At 33.4% G+C, this 21,733-nt stretch overlaps 1 protein-coding gene and 1 long non-coding RNA gene across 7 annotated transcripts in view; one reads left to right on the plus strand and one right to left on the minus strand.

The window, feature by feature from the left end:
* Nucleotides 1-21,733, plus strand: part of LOC127731249 (rho GTPase-activating protein 21-like) — a 97,021-nt gene that overhangs the window by 45,406 nt on the left and 29,882 nt on the right. For 5 of the 6 annotated variants that reach the window (XR_007995563.1, XM_052240273.1, XM_052240274.1 and 2 more), the window contains 3 exons: nt 8,062-8,098; nt 10,801-11,039; nt 14,793-16,338. Coding sequence is in view for 5 of the 6 variants with exons in the window: in XM_052240273.1 (XP_052096233.1) it covers nt 8,062-8,098; nt 10,801-11,039; nt 14,793-16,338 (1,822 nt within the window). In the remaining variant the exon portion in view is untranslated. Of the gene's footprint in view, nt 1-8,061; nt 8,099-10,552; nt 10,674-10,800; nt 11,040-14,792; nt 16,339-21,733 lie in introns of those variants that run through there. The other variant, XM_052240278.1, reaches the window with a different exon arrangement.
* LOC127731253 (uncharacterized) lies at nt 3,307-4,010 on the minus strand. The gene is made up of 3 exons (XR_007995574.1): nt 3,838-4,010; nt 3,632-3,757; nt 3,307-3,467 (listed from the first exon to the last, which is right to left on the minus strand). It is a non-coding gene; the product is annotated as an uncharacterized LOC127731253 (long non-coding RNA).

The following is a 21,733-nucleotide window of genomic DNA, read 5'->3' on the forward strand; positions in this document are numbered from 1 at the left end:
TTCCCTATTGCTAAAACAAAGACTACATATGGCACTATTGATTTTGAGGAGGTCAATATCTTCAAGGTCAAGGTTACTCAAAATATACCACATTTTGTGCAGAAAAGGGGTGTTTAGATTCTTAATTGAACACTACATGTAGGATTAAAACCTTACTTGGATATATGGTCAAATATAATTAGAGGAAGATCCGTATTAATTTTTGGGTCACTTATATCTAAGGCCAAGGTCAAGTTACATAAAATACATTTGTGTAAGGCAATGTTACGGACTAAAATCATTACAGAAAAGAATCATTCATTAAAGAAAACAGGTCAAACTATGCTATCAAGACACTAATGCTTTTCCCCCTTTTTAAAGGGGTGTGGGATATATGAGCTTGCTAATTTAAGTTTATTAATTCATAGATAAAAGCTAAAAAAATCATCTCGTCAACTTTCAGGTATTCCTTCTGGCCCCTCTTTAGTATATAACACATATTGTTTGAGTGTACCTTGCTCACCAAATTAACTTTCAATTTTCAGGTATTCCTTCTGGTCTCTCTTTAGTATAATATACATATTGTTTGAGTGTACCTTGCTCATCAATTTTATTGTTAACTTTCAGGTATTTCTCCTGGTCCTTCTTTATTTGTTTTTGGGTTTCCTTGCCCATCAATTTTAGTGTAAACTCGCAGGTGAAAATGAAATATATACAATGAAATGTTTGTTTCATGTAGAAGTTATAATTGTGTATCATTCATTTTCCAAATTTCTGTGGTATTTGTACATCTGCTGGATACATTTATGACTTGCAATAAAAAATTGACTGCTGTCTGTCTTATGAAGTGTTGATAACATATTCCATGTTATCAGTACAGTGTTGATAGTAATGCTTCATTAATACAACCCAAGATATTTCTGATGATGATTCATACATAAGGCTGTTATTCCTTTTGTAGATTGTCTTTCTTTCCTGACACAGGTTTACCATCTTTTGTAGACTGCTTAAATCATGTCTCACATATGTGTACCATAAGTTCTATCTTTTGTAGACTGCCTTAAATCATTCTTTACATATGTGTACCCTAAGTCCTAACTTTGTAGACTGCCTTAAATCATTCTTAACATATGTGTACCCTAAGTTCTATCTTTTGTAGACTGCCTTAAATCATTCTTTACATATGTGTACCCTAAGTCCTAACTTTGTAGATCGCCTTAAATCATTCTTAACATATGTGTACCTTAAGTTCTATCTTTTGTAGACTGCCTTAAATCATTCTTTACATATGTGTACCCTAAGTCCTAACTTTGTAGATCGCCTTAAATCATTCTTTACATATGTGTACCCTAAGTCCTAACTTTGTAGATCGCCTTAAATCATTCTTAACATATGTGTACCCTAAGTTCTATCTTTTGTAGACTGCCTTAAATCATTCTTTACATATGTGTACCCTAAGTCCTAACTTTGTAGATCGCCTTAAATCATTCTTTACATATGTGTACCCTAAGTCCTAACTTAGTAAACTTCCTTAAATCATGTCTAACATATGTATACCCTAAGTACTAACTTTGTAGACTGCCATAAATCATTCCTTACATATGTGTACCCGAAGTTCTAACTTAGTAAACTGCCTTAAATCATGTCTTACATATGTATACCCAAGTTCTAACATTGTAGACTACCTTGTTTGCAGATTTTCCTGAAATTGCAATAAAAGATCTTGCATTAATAAATGCACACATTAATTTCTGAATTCATTTACAGTAATAGTTTTAGAAAAATATTAAACAATGGCTTCATACTCAACATTTCATGCATTCTTTAAGAAAAGTTTCCCTTGAAACAAAAACTGTTGAGAAATTATGATGCTGATCAACTGTTACATACTACATTGTTGGTGTTCCATGGCTCGCTTCAAATAATTGTTTCTCCAAATAGTTGTTCAAGCATCACTTATATTACACAAAAATTCTTGCAATCACAGCTTTGAAGGATGATTGTTAAAGGTTTATACATTACACAGTAGAAATATTTGTGTAAATCTCCTCATGTTATTCAGATGAACCTTTATCTATTTTAGTAAAAATCTTTGTTGTTTAATCTAAATCAAACAAAAAACATCAGATAGCTGCTTCTTTATAATTACTAAAGCAATGTTGATGATTCCCTTGATGGGTAGGAAACAAGAGATATAAACCCTTGAAGGAGCTATAAACCTTTGAAGATTAGGGCATGGGAGCTAAATCCCTTGATGGGAAGGAAACAAGAGATATAAACCCTTGAAGGAGCTATAAACCTTTGAAGATTAGGGCATGGGAGCTAAAACCCTTAATGGGAAGAGCATAGGAGATGTAAACCCTTGATGGGTGAAGCATGGTAGATATAAATGTTTGATGGATAGGACATTGGAGATGTAAACCCTTGATGGGTGAAGCATGGTAGATATAAATGTTTGATGGATAGGACATTGGAGCTATAAACCTTTGAAGGGTATGGCATTGAAGCTAATGACCATTGAAGGGTAGGGCATGGAGATATAAACCTTTGATGGGTGAAGCATGGGAGATATAAACCCTTGATGGGTAAAGCATGGGAGATATAAACCCTTGATGGGTAAAGCATGGGAGATATAAACCCTTGATGGGTAAAGCATGGGAGATATAAACCCTTGATTGGTAAAACATGGGAGATATAAACCCTTGATGGGTAAAGCATGAGAGATATAAACCCTTGATGGGAAAAGCAAGGGAGATATAAACCCTTGATGGGTAAATCATGGGAGATATAAACCCTTGATGGGTAAAGCATGGGAGATATAAACCCTTGATGGGTGAAGCATGGGATATAAACCCTTGATGGGTAAAGCATGGGAGATATAAACCCTTGATGGGTGAAGCATGGGAGATATAAACCCTTGATGGGTAAAACATGGGAGATATAAACCCTTGATGAGTAAAGCATGGGAGATATAAACCCTTGATGGGTAAAGCATGGGAGATATAAACCCGTGATGGGTAAAGCATGGGAGATATAAACCCTTGATAGGTAAAGTATGGGAGATATAAACCCTTGATGGGTAAAGCATGGGAGATATAAACCCTTGATGGGTAAAGCATGGGAGATATAAACCCTTGATGGGTAAAGCATGGGAGATACAAACCCTTGATGGGTAAAGTATGGGAGATATAAAACCTTAACCTACACTCACTGATTTTGGACAGGTATAACATACACATTGGGGGCATCTTTTTATTGAGATCCTCAGATGGAATTTTATATTTGGTTCCCTGTATGATGCTTTCTAAGTAAACTAATAAGGATACCAGCATGTATACAAGAACAGGAATAAGTCCTTAAACAAATCTACTTCAGTATACAAGAACAGGAATAAGTCCTTAAACAAATCTACTTCAGTATACAAGAACAGGAATAAGTCCTTAAACAAATCTACTTCAGTATACAAGAACAGGAATAAGTCCTTAAATCTACTTCAGTATACAAGAACAGGAATAAGTCCTTAAACAAATCTACTTCAGTATACAAGAACAGGAATAAGTCCTTAAACAAATCTACTTCAGTATACAAGAACAGGAATAAGTCCTTAAACAAATCTACTTCAGAATACAAGAACAGGAATAAGTCCTTAAACAAATCTACTTCAGTATACAAGAACAGGAATAAGTCCTTAAACAAATCTACTTCAGTATACAAGAACAGGAATAAGTCCTTAAACAAATCTACTTCAGTATACAAGAACAGGAATAAGTCCTTAAATCTACTTCAGTATACAAGAACAGGAATAAGTCCTTAAACAAATATACTTCAGTATACAAGAACAGGAATAAGTCCTTAAACAAATCTACTTCAGTATACAAGAACAGGAATAAGTCCTTAAACAAATCTACTTCAGTATACAAGAACAGGAATAAGTCCTTAAACAAATCTACTTCAGAATACAAGAACAGGAATAAGTCCTTAAACAAATCTACTTCAGTATACAAGAACAGGAATAAGTCCTTAAACAAATCTACTTCAGAATACAAGAACAGGAATAAGTCCTTAAACAAATCTACTTCAGTATACAAGAACAGGAATAAGTCCTAAAACAAATCTACTTCAGAATACAAGAACAGGAATAAGTCCTTAAACAAATCTACTTCAGTATACAAGAACAGGAATAAGTCCTTAAACAAATCTACTTCAGAATCAATTTTTGTAGTAGAAATGTGAATCCCTTTTAGGAAAGATATCTATAAGAAAAGAAAGATGATTCCCTTTTAGGCTGTATATCTAATTGAAAAGAATAGTGACTCCTTTTTGGGTGTAGATATCAAATAGAAAAAGAAAGGTAACTTCCTTTAGGGTAAATATTAAATAGAATGTAATGATGGCTCCCTTTAAGGCTAGATAATAAGTGAATATATTGATGACTGATCCATTTTATGGTAAATACAAAAAATGATAGATTGGCGACTCCCTTTTAGGGTAGTTATAGAAATTAATACAATGGCGACTCCCTTTTAGCAAATGTTTATGGTAGATATAGAAAATATATAAAATGGTGACTCCCCTTTAGGATAAATATATAAAAAATAATAGAATGGAAACTCCCATTTTAGGGTAGATATAGAAAATAATAGAATGGTGACTCCCTTATAGGATAAACATATAGAAAATAATAGAATGGTGACTCCCTTATAGGATAGATATATAGAAAATAATAGAATGGTGACTTCCTTATAGGATAAACATATAGAAAATAATAGAATGGTGACTCCCTTATAGGATAGATATATAGAAAATAATAGAATGGTGACTCCCTTATAGGATAAATATATAGAAAATAATAGAATGGTGACTCCCTTATAGGATAAACATATAGAAAATAATAGAATGGTGACTCCCTTATAGGATAAACATATAGAAAATAATAGAATGGTGACTCCTTTTAGGGTAGTTATAGAAAATAATAAAATGGTGACTCCCTTTTACATGTTTTAGGGTAGTTATAGAAAATAATAGGAAGTTGTCTTCCTTTTAGGGTAATGATCAATTATAACAGAATGGTGACTTCTATTAAGGACTAGGCTGGTAGAAAGTTTTTACTTTAGTGTCAATCATCTCAATAAGGCTCAGTTGGTTGTGTTGTACACTGGAATCTTAGGGTCTCAATAAGGCTCAGTTGGTGTTGTTGTACACTGGAATCTTAGGGTCTCAATAAGGCTCAGTTGGTTGTGTTGTACACTGGAATCTAATGGTCTCAATAAGGCTCAGTTGGTTGTGTTGTTCACTGGAATCTTAGGGGTCTCAATAAGGCTCAGTTGGTTGTGTTGTACACTGGAATCTTAGGGGTCTCAATAAGGCTCAGTTGGTTGTGTTGTACACTGGAATCTTAGGGTCTCAATAAGGCTCAGTTGGTTATGTTGTACGCTGTAATCTTAGGGTCTCAATAAGGCTCAGTTGGTTGTGTTGTACACTGGAATCTTAGGGTCTCAATAAGGCTCAGTTGATGTTGTTGTACACTGGAATCTTAGGGTCTCAATAAGACTCGGTTGGTTGTGTTGTACACTGGAATCTTAGTGTCTCAATAAGGCTCAGTTGATGTTGTTGTACGCTGGAATCTTAGGGTCTAAATAAGGCTCAGTTGGTGTTGTTGTACACTGGAATCTTAGGGTCTCAATAAGGCTCAGTTGGTGTTGTTGTACACTGGAATCTTAGGGTCTCAATAAGGCTCAGTTGGTTGTGTTGTACACTGGAATTTTAGGGTCTCAATAAGGCTCAGTTGGTTGTGTTGTACACTGGAATCTTAGGGTCTCAATAAGGCTCAGTTGGTTGTGTTGTACACTGGAATCTTAGGGTCTCAATAAGGCTTGGTTGGTGTTGTTGTACGCTGGAATCTTAGGGTCTCAATAAGGCTCTGTTGGTTGTGTTGTACACTGGAATCTTAGGGTCTCAATAAGGCTTGGTTGATGTTGTTGTACACTGGAATTTTAGGTTCTCAATAAGGCTCAGTTGGTTGTGTTGTACACTGGAATCTTAGGGTCTCAATAAGGCTCAGTTGGTTGTGTTGTACACTGGAACTTTAGGTTCTCAATAAGGCTCAGTTGGTTGTGTTGTACACTGGAATCTTAGGGTCTCAATAAGGCTCAGTTGGTTGTGTTGTACACTGGTATCTTAGGGTCTCAATAAGGCTCAGTTGGTTGTGTTGTACACTGGAATCTTATATAATTAGGGTCTCAATAAAGCTCAGTTGGTGTTGTTGTACACTGGAATTTTAGGGTCTCAATAAGGCTCAGTTGGTGTTGTTGTACACTGGAATTTTAGGGTCTCAATAAGGCTCAGTTGGTTGTGTTGTACACTGGAATCTTAGGGTCTCAATAAGGCTCAGTTGGTGTTGTTGTACACTGGAATTTTAGGTTCTCAATAAGGCTCAGTTGGTTGTGTTGTACACTGGAATATTAGGGTCTCAATAAGGCTCAGTTGGTTGTGTTGTACACTGGAATCTTAGGGTCTCAATAAGGCTCAGTTGGTGTTGTTGTACACTGGAATTTTAGGGTCTCAATAAGGCTCAGTTGGTTGTGTTGTACACTGGAATCTTAGGGTCTCAATAAGGCTCAGTTGGTTGTGTTGTACACTGGAATCTTAGGGTCTCAATAAGGCTCAGTTGGTGTTGTTGTACACTGGAATTTTAGGGTCTCAATAAGGCTCAGTTGGTTGTGTTGTACACTGGAATCTTAGGGTCTCAATAAGGCTCAGTTGATGTTGTTGTACGCTGGAATCTTACGGTCTCAATAAGGCTCAGTTGGTGTTGTTGTACACTGGAATCTTAGGGTCTCAATAAGGCTCAGTTGGTGTTGTTGTACACTGGAATTTTAGGGTCTCAATAAGGCTCAGTTGGTTGTGTTGTACACTGGAATCTTAGGGTCTCAATAAGGCTCAGTTGATGTTGTTGTACACTGGAATCTTAGTGTCTCAATAAGGCTCAGTTGGTGTTGTTGTACACTGGAATCTTAGGGTCTCAATAAGGCTCAGTTGGTGTTGTTGTACACTGGAATTTTAGGGTCTCAATAAGGTTCAGTTGGTTGTGTTGTACACTGGAATCTTAGGGTCTCAATAAGGCTCAGTTGGTGTTGTTGTACACTGTAATCTTAGGGTCTCAATAAGGCTCAGTTGGTTGTGTTGTACACTGGAATCTTAGGGTCTCAATAAGGCTCAGTTGGTGTTGTACGCTGGAATTTTAGGTTCTCAATAAGGCTCAGTTGGTTGTGTTGTACACTGGAATCTTAGGGTCTCAATAAGGCTCAGTTGGTTGTGTTGTACACTGGAATCTTATATAATTAGGGTCTCAATAAAGCTCAGTTGGTGTTGTTGTACACTGGAATTTTAGGGTCTCAATAAGGCTCAGTTGGTGTTGTTGTACACTGGAATCTTAGGGTGGAAATATATTTAAAAATCTTTATTCAACACAGGGTCAAATGAGATCAAGCACTTAACAGCCAGAATATCTCTGTACTTACTGCCACAAACCAACCAATAGGATTACGTCTTAAAAGTTATGACAACCTTGTCTTAGTTCTAACTAATTGAAGTAAAGATTGGATGAGATTGCTTTTAATTAGAAGATTTATGGAATGTACAACTGTATAAAACATTACAAAAACATTTGTCAACACTTGTAAACATTGCAATTAAAATAGTTGTACAACTTCTCATTTAAGTGTAAAATATTTATGTAAACACTTACTAGTATATATATATATATACATATTATATTAAGTTGATAAAAGCAGGCCATCTACTTGTGTTGGAATATAGAAGATGTTTGTATGATGTAATGTGAATGAGAAATAATGCATAGAGTTGACTATAATTAACAGACTGACAGAGCATAGTACTGCATCAGTAAATAATGGAAAGTAAACATTTGGCATCAGGTTATTTGAGTTTGTGGTGACATTAACCACTATAGATCTGATGCAGTATTATTCTTGTCTTTCTTATAGTAACTCTCTTAGTCATCTTAATGTCCAGCTATTTGTGGGTTTAGATTGTGTTTTAATATCTTTCATTTATTCATAGGAAGAAGACTATATAAGTACTGAGAACTTCATTCAAGGTAAGGAAAGTCATGTGATCATGCATGTAATGTAGAGGTAAGATAAATTATATCTCACTCTACATTCAGTAGCTAGGTAGCCTTGTTTGACCTCTGACATCATATACTACAACAGAAGTCATAATGGTCTAGCAAAATAAATATTATTGTTATATATTACATCATTCAAGAACTATTAAACAAGGACATGTTGTTCCAAATGAAACTTTATGTTACCACAATACGAAAGTCAATATCTGTTATATAGATGAAAAGGGACAAAAAGGTAAAATGTATACACAGAAGTTTTCTTCTCAAGTTTTATATATATTTAAATATAGGATTGGTAATGTAGATAAAAGGACTTGCACAATAATTGGACCACAATGATTCTGCATGTATGAGAATTAGGAAAACAATATTACAGTTTATTTGTATAGTAGCTTCACTTCCAACCACAAACCATATTATATTACAACCTTCTTTCTTGGTAAAGAAAAGTCTTGGTACAGCTTGACTTTCAACCACAAACCATATTATATTACAACCTTCTTTCTTGGTAAAGAAAAGTCTTGGTACAGCTTGACTTTCAACCACAAACCATATTATATTACAACCTTCTTTCTTGGTAAAGAAAAGTCTTGGTACAGCTTGACTTTCAATCACAAACCATATTATATTACAACCTTCTTTCTTGGTTAAGAAAAGTCTTGGTACAGCTTGACTTTCAATCACAAACCATATTATATTACAACCTTCTTTCTTGGTTAAGAAAAGTCTTGGTATAGCTTGACTTTCAATCACAAACCATATTATATTACAACCTTCTTTCTTGGTTAAGAAAAGTCTTGGTATAGCTTGACTTTCAATCACAAACCATATTATATTACAACCTTCTTTCTTGGTTAAGAAAAGTCTTGGTATAGCTTGACTTTCAATCACAAACCATATTATATTACAACCTTCTTTCTTGGTAAAGAAAAGTCTTGGTATAGCTTGACTTTCAATCACAAACCATATTATATTACAACCTTCTTTCTTGGTTAAGAAAAGTCTTGGTATAGCTTGACTTTCAATCACAAACCATATTATATTACAACCTTCTTTCTTGGTTAAGAAAAGTCTTGGTACAGCTTGACTTTCAATCACAAACCATATTATATTACAACCTTCTTTCTTGGTTAAGAAAAGTCTTGGTATAGCTTGACTTTCAATCACAAACCATATTATATTACAACCTTCTTTCTTGGTTAAGAAAAGTCTTGGTATAGCTTGACTTTCAATCACAAACCATATTATATTACAACCTTCTTTCTTGGTAAAGAAAAGTCTTGGTACAGCTTGACTTTCAATCACAAACCATATTATTTTACAACCTTCTTTCTTGGTAAAGAAAAGTCTTGGTATAGCTTGACTTTCAATCACAAACCATATTATATTACAACCTTCTTTCTTGGTTAAGAAAAGTCTTGGTACAGCTTGACTTTCAATCACAAACCATATTATTTTACAACCTTCTTTCTTGGTAAAGAAAAGTCTTGGTATAGCTTGACTTTCAATCACAAACCATATTATATTACAACCTTCTTTCTTGGTTAAGAAAAGTCTTGGTACAGCTTGACTTTCAATCACAAACCATATTATATTACAACCTTCTTTCTTGGTTAAGAAAAGTCTTGGTATAGCTTGACTTTCAATCACAAACCATATTATATTACAACCTTCTTTCTTGGTTAAGAAAAGTCTTGGTATAGCTTGACTTTCAATCACAAACCATATTATATTACAACCTTCTTTCTTGGTAAAGAAAAGTCTTGGTACAGCTTGACTTTCAATCACAAACCATATTATTTTACAACCTTCTTTCTTGGTAAAGAAAAGTCTTGGTATAGCTTGACTTTCAATCACAAACCATATTATATTACAACCTTCTTTCTTGGTTAAGAAAAGTCTTGGTATAGCTTGACTTTCAATCACAAACCATATTATATTACAACCTTCTTTCTTGGTTAAGAAAAGTCTTGGTATAGCTTGACTTTCAATCACAAACCATATTATATTACAACCTTCTTTCTTGGTTAAGAAAAGTCTTGGTATAGCTTGACTTTCAATCACAAACCATATTATATTACAACCTTCTTTATTTGTAAGGGAAATCCTTGATGTAACTTTTCATTAACAAACCATATTGTATTACAGTCTATGTTTTAACAGACGAAGTAGTGGATGTGGGTGGCTGTTGAAACTTATTTTTTTTCATTTCTTGAATTAAATTGGTTACTTAATAGTATAGGTATTGTAATATCTGTAGATGTCAATCTACTTGTCTTTAAATGTTTAGGCGACAGTCTCATCTTTCAATCATATATAACAGTTTCCTATCATGCAATAAGATTTGTATAAACAGATATATATATACATACATCCTGAGAGTAATTAATTGTCACTTAGATTACATACTTGTAAGTGGTGCCACAAAGATTTGTCAACCTTTAATTTTCTTCCTATTTATAGGAAGGCAGATTTTTTAGTTGTTCACAAGTAGGAATGGTAGAGGCTAAGATTTTCTAGACAAAACATTCTGCTTCCAACATAGGTACTTAGCAAAATGGATTCAGTTTTAAACTTTAAAAATGCAACTGTTGTCTTTCATATGAAGTTTTTTTTAAAGAAAACTTAAATCCAAATAACCCAGAAGTATATTTCTTTTTTGTGTTTTTTAGGATCTCGACGTAGAAGTAAACATGGTGGATCAGAACCTATGGACACAATTTTTGTTAAGAATGTGAAAGAAGACAGTCCTGCCTATTTAGCTGGTTTATGTACAGGGGATAGGATTTTATCTGTGAACAATTTTCCTGTTACAGGGAAAACATATCAGCAAGTTATCTCCCTTATACAGTCAGGTGAATCAAGACTTAAACTGGAAGTTTTGCCACAAGACCAGGATATTTTACAAATGGTAAGTGTTTAGTTAGCATAGTAAGTTAAATCTATCCTGTCAGGGCTTCTTATTTTGATGGAATAATTAGGATGTTCTACTTATGGTAAAGTTATTGTGAATAGGGGATCAGTTCAATCAGTTATTGCCCTTTAAAAAGACTTGTGACTGTGTGTGTGTGTTTGTGTTACTGGGTTCATAACATCCTAGACTTCAAGTCATGTTTACAAATTTCTTCTAGAAATGTTGTGACCAATGGTCGGTTGACAGTTTGTGTGTTGTGTATCACTGTGTTCTTTTAAGTGTGGTATTGCAAGGGGATGCTTTGCTTTGAAATTTTTGTTTATTTGATCAAGGACATTTGATCAAGAAATAAAAATTAGAAACATTTGAACCAGCGTAAAATGGTACTTACAAAGAATATTCAGTAAATCATAGCAGTACTTAATTGTCAATACAGTGTCAAAGTCACCTAGCTAAAAAATATAAAGAAATCTAATTTATAAAGACATTAAAAAAAAGAGATTTAAAAGTTTTCTATAGAACTTGTTGGTATTTAAGTCCTTAAATATTGTATTTAATTCTGACCACACATTTATTCAAATAATTGAACAAACATAAAGTTTAGAATGGCAGAAATCCAATGACATCACATCATCCACACATTAAAACTTGAAACCCTTTCATGTCCTTCAGAAGAAAAAAACCATTAAGATGGTTGACTAATTGATTGATGTTAAAGGTTTAAGTAAGCAGATATCCTTTTTGTTTGCTTGTGTAAATGATGGAAACTTATACCTTTAAAAAAAGATATTATTGTCGCTTCACAATATAGACACTTCACACTAAATAGAACAAATCTTTGATAGAAGTATTTTGACTGCAAGTACAATTTTGTAAAATGATACAGATCCAAAAACTTTGTTATTTTGAGTCTTATTGTGCATTTCTAATTATGTTTTTCTCACAGAATTGAAGTTCTGTAAACTTCCAGTGGGAATGCAAAACCCACTGGTATGTTCTCCTAAAATCTTATAATGGCAATACATACTTTTTATCCTGAAATCTTATAATGGGCAATAATATATTTTTATCCTGATGTTTTTTCTCCTCTTAGTAAAAGCTTATTGATAGTGTATATTCTCTAATTACTTGGATGTTCATTTTAATACCTTGGCCTGAAGGGAGCCATGAAGAATTACCTTTGTCTACATCTGTATGTCACAGTAAAGTAAGTCAGCCACGACCATGTCAAATATTCAATGTTGTTATGTATGAGCCACTAAAGTTAAATTCAAATTTAACATATTTGATGCTTGATGGTCCTGAGTTTTGCCCCTTGATATTGTTGAAAGTTTTCAGTGATTTGATTGTAACTGTTTCTCTCCACCTATTGCAGTTCATTCAAAATTCTGAGTTCAATTTTTTTTTATGATTTTTATCTTGCCTTGAAGGAGTCAATAAGTGAATCCCAAGGTATGCTATTTTTAGTGGCACCATCAGCAGTTTCTTAAAGTTTGTGAATAGGTCTGTTTAAGGGGAACTACTCATGATAAGTCAATGACATTTGGTATGCATTTGTATAATCATTGGTACATCTCATTTCCGGGGAGATAATTTGGCTCTGCCCCCTCAGTCATGGTCTATTGACTTTGAAACTTTTGCATAGTTTATATATCTTAAAATTAATGATTAGGTCAGTTTAAGGAGAACCACTTATGATAATTAAAAAAAAAAAGATATTTGGTATGCAGTTGTATTAGCATTGGCATATCTCATTTCCATGGAAATTATTTAGCCCTTTACATTGAGTCATTGTTCATTGACTGAGTATTTTGCATAATTTAAACATGTTAAATGTGAAAGTGTTATCATTTTAATTTCAACATTTATACATTTATATCAAAATTACAGACAGGCAAGACATATCTCTGTGTCAACAGTTTATACACAATTTAAACAGAATATGACTCATCAGGCTGTGTATATTTTTCAGACATTAATGTTTTATTATCAGTAGTACTATTTGTTTAACATGTCTGACATAACAACCTTATTATGCAATAAAATAGATTGTGTTCTCTTAAGCTGACAAGTTTCAAATTTAATTAAATTTATAAAGTGAACAATTTATTTTCTATAATTCAAGAAAAGAACCATGACAATTGTAATAAAGAAAGTAATCGTCTCTCTCAAACAGCTTACTTTTAGTCTATGATAAACCACAAAGTTTTAATTCCCACAAGATTTATTTAAATGTGATTTTTTGGCAGCTGATAAAGTTATAATAAGTCACAGGATTATATTTGTACTGAATTTAACTTCTGAAGAAGCAGTTTTATGCATTAATTGATTTGTGACATCAAATGAAATGGAAAGGGAGAAATTTTTTTTTTACATTTATTTGCTTGATATTTGTATTCACTAAACCCTCCCCATGCCCCCAGGAATCCCCATGCCCCCAGGGATATTGTTAATTTGTTCAAATTTGATATAACTTTTACTAGGTTAAGCTTATTTCAAAACAAATACACAAAGTTATCAAAGCAATTGTATTTAAATTAGGTATATAACAAAACTTTGAATGGTTAAGATATTAAAAAAAAAATTGTCTTTATCAGAGGATTTTTTTCTTAGGTATTTCATTGAAAAAAATCTTTAGATAAACTTGGCTATTTAAAATCTTTATGTTCTTTCCTATGTAAACAATTGACACAACAGGTAAATCTCAGGTGTGCAGACAGGTAAATGTTAACTGTTATGTCTGTCACCATCATTTCTACTTATTGTTATAAGATTGTTCTAATGAGAGCTGGTTAAATATTATTGATGAATCGCTGCACCATATGTGGGTGTCCTTTTCCTTGGGGAAAGTTTAACAATTAACTTGATTTGTTGAGGTTTGTGACTGGTATATTATTACAATGTATTATGGAGGAGAGAACATGGAAATAAATTATATTGTGTGAAACAAATTGTTCAATTTATTCTGAGAAAACAGTTTATTCTTAGTGACATTTTTATTTAATCTGATTGTAAGGAATCTTATTATAGTGTGTATTGTTCTGTCTTAAAAAGGTAGGTTCAGCTCTTCTGTTATTTGTTTTTTGGTCACATGTTCCAGGTATTTAAGCCTCAATAAAGCATTATAGTGATTTGAAGGTGTTTTTGTTTAAAATTGATTAATAATTTGATGTTTTTTTTTTAAATTTGAGTGTGATTGCATACCTGTTTTAAATAAACTGGTGAATATGTGTGAGATTAAAACTTAACATCAGTGATAAACATTGATATAAAGAGATGCTCTCAGGTACACTGTACTAGGATTGTTTGACCTCATACAAGGTCAGACCGTACATATAAGTATCACTTCTATATCCTTATGTGGTTAAGGATTCTTCTTACTTTGTTGCTATATTTAAATGTTGATATAATTAGGTGTGAACTCTCACTTCATCAGGATCTGAAATATGTTGACAATTTGGAAAAAGGAATTATGATTTATTTACTAAATTAATTTTGTGTTTGGAGGTAAATTAGCAATGTAGAATGTTAAGGGATTTAATGACAAAGATTAACCCTATTTGATTATAATTATTTAATATGGACCTTTGTTATATGGCTCTGTTTGGATTCTAATGGATGCCTCTTGATACGTACAATAAGCAGGAATAATAGATATGCATATCGAAAAGGAAAAGAGCATTGATATAAAGTTATAAATATGTAGTATAGTGATTTCATTTGACAGTCTCCTCTTGTTGTCTTTTTCAGGCATACAAAAACACACATACTTTATCCCAAGATTCTTTGTATCATGGTCGTGGCAATACAAACACAGCTTCAAGGCTAAACTCATCTCAAGGATATACTTTATCTTCCATGGAGAATATAGCTCCCTCTAGTGGTGGATATCAGGAACATTCTGCCACTGGTAGTGATGGACAAGCAGAAATGGAGGAATACAGTCCAGAACGTAACATAAAATCTACAGTGTCTTATACTACTAGTGTTTATCGTGAACCCAGTGGATATAATGGTAGAGGTGAACCAAGATCTTTTGTTGATACACGTAAAGAATTTGAAGAGAGGGTTAAAGATTACTCCGACCCTCCACCTAATAAAACATTCTCCTTTGGACTATACTATCCAACACCAAAGAAAGAAAGTCGAACAGAGGTAACCTTTAGACGAGGTCGAGACAATGTACTGCAGCCTAATGATTCACAAGAAAATATTGCTAAAACTGTAAGGACTGCTCGAGTTATTCCTCTTGAAAAAAAATCTTCTAGAGAGGAACAATCACAAGAATCTTTAATTAGTTCAAGTAGTTCATCAGGATATACATTGTCATCTTCACCATCACGGCATAGTTACCCAGATTCCATCAGAAACAATCCCCCTTTACCCCCACCGAGGTCATTTACATCACCCGAGAGACAGAGAAGTGAAATTCATACAACTACACGCCATTATGTTCCTGTTGTACCACAAGGTCAGAGGTCAGCTAAAATGTCATCAAGTTTAGACAATTTAGATTCAAGGGCAGAAAATTATCAGACAGATAGGAATTTAAGAACTAATTATAGCACAACACGAATCTATGAACATCCAAGTAAAAATAGTAACACAAGAACGTTTATCGTGAAAATAAATGATAGTGGGACTGAAAGTGAGAACGATGAAAATTCCAATCAAAATCGTAATTCTTATGGAACAGCATTTGCATTGACTAGATCTCCCCATTCTACCTCTATAGAAATAAAGGCAAAAGAACGCCCTCGAGTGTCACAGCGTAAGAAACAGTTTGAAACAGGACAAATGGAAAAAACAGGATCTACTCCTAATGTCAACAGATACAAAACAGAGATACAGAAAATCACATCATTAGGAAAATTCAATAGTGTGTCTTCAAGATTACAAAATTTTGAAAAATCTGAAGATGGACAACAAAGTGCACCAAAGTTAAGGAGAATGTCGTCAACAGAAAGGTACTCATCCCCAGAGGCTCCCTCTATCAGTCACAATCAGAACCAACCACAATTTCAAGAACAGGCACCGATCAGAATTTATGTTTCTCAAGGGTCATCAAATAACCAGTCATCACCTATTGTTGAAATTGTACCTATGTCAATGTATCAAGGGGGTGAAGCTATGGACAGTAACAGGGGACCAGTCAATAAAACTCCAGTTCATGTCCAGCATGATGACATGGATGGTGGGAGAGCAGACCAAGAAATGGAAGATGATGATAAACATGGACAGAAACCTGTAAGAAAACCATCATTTTTAGCTGCAGTCACTGCTTCACAGGAACTTTGTAAGTTTAGTAGGAACATGTTGTTATTATCTTTCTCTTGTAGAGCATCATAAATTATATTTGTAGATACCAGTTCTTAGCAATAGTGAATGGTTCACATCAGTTCTTAGCAATAGTGAATGGTTCACATCAGTTCTTAGCAATAGTGAATGGTTCACATCAGTTCTTAGCAATAGTGAATGGTTCACATCAGTTCTTAGCAATAGTGAATGGTTCACATCAGTTCTTAGCAATAGTGAATGGTTCACATCAGTTCTTAGCAATAGTGAATGGTTCACATCAGTTCTTAGCAATAGTGAATGGTTCACATCAGTTCTTAGCAATAGTGAATGGTTCACATCAGTTCTTAGCCATAGCTAATGGTTCACATTATTTTGTTAGTTGGTTATTTATAGGTTCCCATTTCTAACATGTTTGAAAGCCCCATATGAGAGTTTATAACTGATCTCATGACTTGTAGGTACCAGTACATAACAGCTTTGAACAGGTTTTACCAGCATATTAAATGCAATGGTTTTATAGGTAGATACATGTAAATAAGATATTAAACACTTGGCTTGATTACCTTTTGAATTGTTAAGAAGTAATATACACCTGTGGAAAGCACCATAAATAAGCATTATTTATAGTTTGAATTTGGTTATTTTTTAAGATAGTTTTGAATTTCTTGTTCCAGCACCGTCAGAGCCACAGGGGACAAAGTAATAGCCTTCGTCTTTGACTAGTCTGTCTGTCATGCCACAGGGGACATAGTAATAGCCTTCCTCTTTGGCCTATCCGTCTGTCATGCCATTGTAAGATGAACATGGTTGATTTTTGTCGAGCCTTCGACTTTTGTCGAAAAAGCGAGACATAGCGATCCTACATTCCGTCGGCGTCGTCGTCGGCGGCGTCCACAAATATTCACTCTGTGGTTAAAGTTTTTGAAATTTTAATAACTTTCTTAAACTAACCTGGATTTCTACCAAACTTGGACAGAAGCTTGTTTATGATCATAAGATAATATTCAAAAGTAAATTTTGTAAAAAAAAAATTCCATTTTTTCCGTATTTTACTTATAAATGGACTTAGTTTTTCTGCCAGGAAACATTACATTAACTCTGTGGTTAAAGTTTTTGAAATTTTAATAACTTTCTTAAACTATCCTGGATTTCTACCAAACTTGGACAGAAGCTTGTTTATGATCATAAGATAGTATCCAGAAGTAAATTTTGTAAAAAAAAAATTCCATTTTTTCCGTATTTTACTTATAAATGGACTTAGTTTTTCTGCCAGGAAACATTACATTCACTCTGTGGTTAAAGTTTTTGAAATTTTAATAACTTTCTTAAACTATCCTGGATTTCTACCAAACTTGGATAGAAGCTTGTTTATGATCATAAGACAGTATCCAGAAGTAAATTTTGTAAAAAAAAAATTCCATTTTTTCCGTATTTTACTTATAAATGGACTTAGTTTTTCTGCCAGTTAGCATTACATTCGCTCTGTGGTTTAAGTTTTTAAAATTTTAACAACTTTCTTAAACTATCCTGGGTTTGTACCAAACTTGGACAGAAGCTTGTTTATGATTTAAAGCTAGTATCTAGAAGGAAATTTTGTTAAAATTTTGTTCCATTTTTTCCGTATTTTACTTATAAATAGACTTAGTTTTTCTTCCAGTTAACATTACATACAGTCTGCAGTTTAAGTTTTTAAAACATTTATTAGATTCATAAACTATACTGGATTTTTACCAAACTTGGACAGAAGCTACTTACAATCAAAAGATAGTATATAGAGGAATATTTTTATTAATTTTTTTCCTCATTTTTGTTGAGCCTGCGATTAACAGCAAAAGTAGGCGAGACACTGGGTTCCGCGGAACCTTTACGAATTTTTTCAAAGTTAAGTTTTCATGATTAGGCTCATTTCTCAGATATCATAAGTAAAAGATCAACTAAATTGTGTGTATAGAATGATTGAAAGGTGAATATGTCTGTGTGTCAGGATTCATCTAATCTTGACCTCATCTTCATTGTTCATTGGTCAAAGTTAAATTTTCATGACTAGGTGCGTTTCTCAGATGAGCATGATGAGTGATAGGTTTATTATATTGGGGACATTAAGCAAGTAACAATCAGTCAATTCATTATTTTAGGGTGTATAGAATGATTATAAGTTAGACAAGTCTGTCTGACATAGTTCTCCTGACCTTGATCTTAAAAACTTTCAACTTGAATTTCAATCATTATAGATATAGCAGGCAAGACATATCAGCGTTGTTGTCAATTGTTACACCATGATACCTTGTGAACGTCTCTGCAAGACCGTTTGCAAGAATGTTTTCATATTTAGTAGGATTGTTTGTCATCATTTGTAGTTGACAATACTATATTTATTATTTTGATTAGATAATTCTTGTGTGAGTTATATGACTTTGATAATGTCTTATCCAACCATGCTGGGTCTTATCCAACCATACTGGGTCATATCCAGCCATACTGGGTCTTACTCTTGTCCAAACTTACTGGCTCAAACTCTTATCCAACCATACTGGGTCTTACTCTTGTCCAACCATACTGGGTCTTACTCTTATCCAACCATACTGGGTCTAACTCTTATCCACCCATACTGGGTCTTACTCTTGTCCAACCATACTGGGTCTTACTCTTGTCCAACCATACTGGGTCTTACTCTTATCCAACCATACTGGGTCTAACTCTTATCCAACCATACTGGTTCTAACTCTTATCCAACCATGCTGGGTCTTATCCAACCATACTGGGTCATTCCAGCCATACTGGGTCTTACTCTTATCCAGCCATACTGATCTTACTCTTATCCAACCATACTGGGTCTTACTCTTATCCAACCAAACTGGTCTTACTCTTATCCAACCATACTGGGTCTTACTCTTATCCAACCATACTGGGTCTTACTCTTATCCAACCATACTGGGTCTTACTCTTATCCAACCATACTGGGTCTATGTGATCACGTTGGATCTGAAGATATTGGAGAATTCTGGATTAAAGACAAATAGTACCCAATTATGTTTATTTTGCTGTAAACTGAAATACTGCCAAATTACATACACTTCATCGTGAATTGAAATTCTGCCCAAATACTTATACTTGGCCTTAAACTGACCTACTGCTTAATTACTTTAATATACTTCACCTTAAACTGAAATACTGCCCAATTATATTTACTTCAACTTAAATTGAATAATTGCCTAATAACATACACTTGGCCTGAAATAGAAATACTGCCTAATTACCATTATTTGGCCTTAAACAGAAATACTAACTAATTTCATATACTTGGCCTAATACTGCCTAATTACATAAATTTGGCCTTAATCAGAAATACTGCCTAATTTCATATGCTTGTCCTTAAAAAAGAAATACTGCCTAGTTACACATACTTGGCCTTAATCAGAAATACTGCCTAATTTCATATACTTGGCCTCAAACAGAAATACTGACTAATTTCATATACTTGGCCTAAAACAGACATACTGCCTAATTACATATACTTGGCCTTAATCAGAAATACTGCCTAATTTCATATACTTGGCCCTAAATAGAAATACTGCCTGATTACATATATACTTCACCTGAAACTTAAATACTGCCTAATTCTATATACTTGGCCTTAGACAGAAATACTGCCAAAATTACTTATACCTGACCCTAAACAGAAAAACTGCCAAAGTGAGACATAGCGATCCTAGATTCAATCGACGGCGTCAACATTTAGGTTCAGTCTGAGATTAAAGTTTTTCAGTCATCAATAGCTTTGTCAAACCTCTATGGAATTTTATGAAATTTGGACAAAAGCTTTTTTATGACCAAAAGACAGTATCACTGGTACAATTTTGAAAATATTTATTTTCATTTTCTCGTATTTTACTGATAAATGAACTTAGTTTTTTTTACAATTAGAATAGATACAGTCTGAGCTTAAAGTTTTTCAGTCATCAATAACTTTGACAAACCTTCATGCAATTTTTGAAAATTTGGACAGAAGATTAGTTATTACCAAAATACAGTATTCAGGGCAAAATTATGAAAATATTTATTTTCATTTTTCCATATTTAATTGATAATGGACTCACTATTTAAGTCAACATTACACTTTTACACTGACAGCAGCAATCGCAAGCGAGACACAGAGTTCCACGAAACCCCTTACACATTTTTAGTAAATAACCTTGACAATTTCACTGGAAGTGGTAAACAAAACGTTAGTCCTGTTGATGATCATGTAGTTGGCCATACATGTATAATGCAATAAATGGACTACTTTGATATAAGCATTATGTCTATGTAAACCATTGTTAGTGTTTCCTGGGCTCAAGGAAGGATGTTTTGTCATCCCTTTACATTAAATCACATGTACTTGTATCACATAACATTATAAGGAAACGTAACAATTCATATGTGATGTGGATAAAAGGTTAACCAGTTTTTTTTTACGTAACGGGGAAGCAACAATGAAATTCACATGCTACTGACTTAATAACAGCATTTTATGTCACATAAAGGTTTCTAACAATTTAATTAGGAACAAAATGTCATTTCAGTTCAAATTGTGAGAATTTTACATAAAATAGAATACATGTGATTAAACAGTTTGAACATATAACACAGTGATGAATATATGTTCAAATATACCTACATGTAGTGTGTATTTAATGTAGTAAAGGATTGTTTGCGATTAGAGGAAATTATTATATATGGGACAAATGTGTTAATTATAATATTGATTGTGTATGGTGGTATGAGGAAATAAAGCATGTATTATCAGAATACTTAAGTTTGGAAATAATTACTCAGAATAATTCATAATTGAAAGTGTAAACAGGGTTGATGGATTAATGGTGAATTTAAATAATCTGAACCCAAATGTTCATAAAAGTTTGTCTATTCAGTTCCACAGCTTTAGATGGTAAGTTTAGACAATGGCTCTAATACAGATATACAGGGTAGACATGGTAGATATTAAAGCAGTCAGTCATAAAGAAATCGTCTTCAAGATAAGCCTTTTATATCTTTTTATACAGAAAAGGTTTTGGTCATTGTTGAAGGCCATACTGTGACCTTAAAACAAGGAATAATTTGAATCTGGAATAATTTTGAATTCTGTATGATGAAAACTAATCATGTTTGTTAAATTCTCAATAGAGCTTATGTTATGTCATTGTTTGTATATTATGCCTACTCTACTTAAAGCTTATTTATTATTTATTACCAAACTAAACAGGGGCATGGCTAAGGTTCACGTTACATTCACTGGTATTTCAGTATGAACTAACAAACCCCCTTAGCCATGTCTAACCCTCCAGATTCAAATGGTTCCTTGTTTATTGTTGTTTATACCCCTTAGCCATGGCTAACCCTCCAGATTCAAA

Source organism: Mytilus californianus, unplaced genomic scaffold (assembly GCF_021869535.1).
Source record: "Mytilus californianus isolate M0D057914Y unplaced genomic scaffold, xbMytCali1.0.p SCAF_2, whole genome shotgun sequence".
Classification (NCBI taxonomy): Eukaryota; Metazoa; Mollusca; class Bivalvia; order Mytilida; family Mytilidae; genus Mytilus; species Mytilus californianus.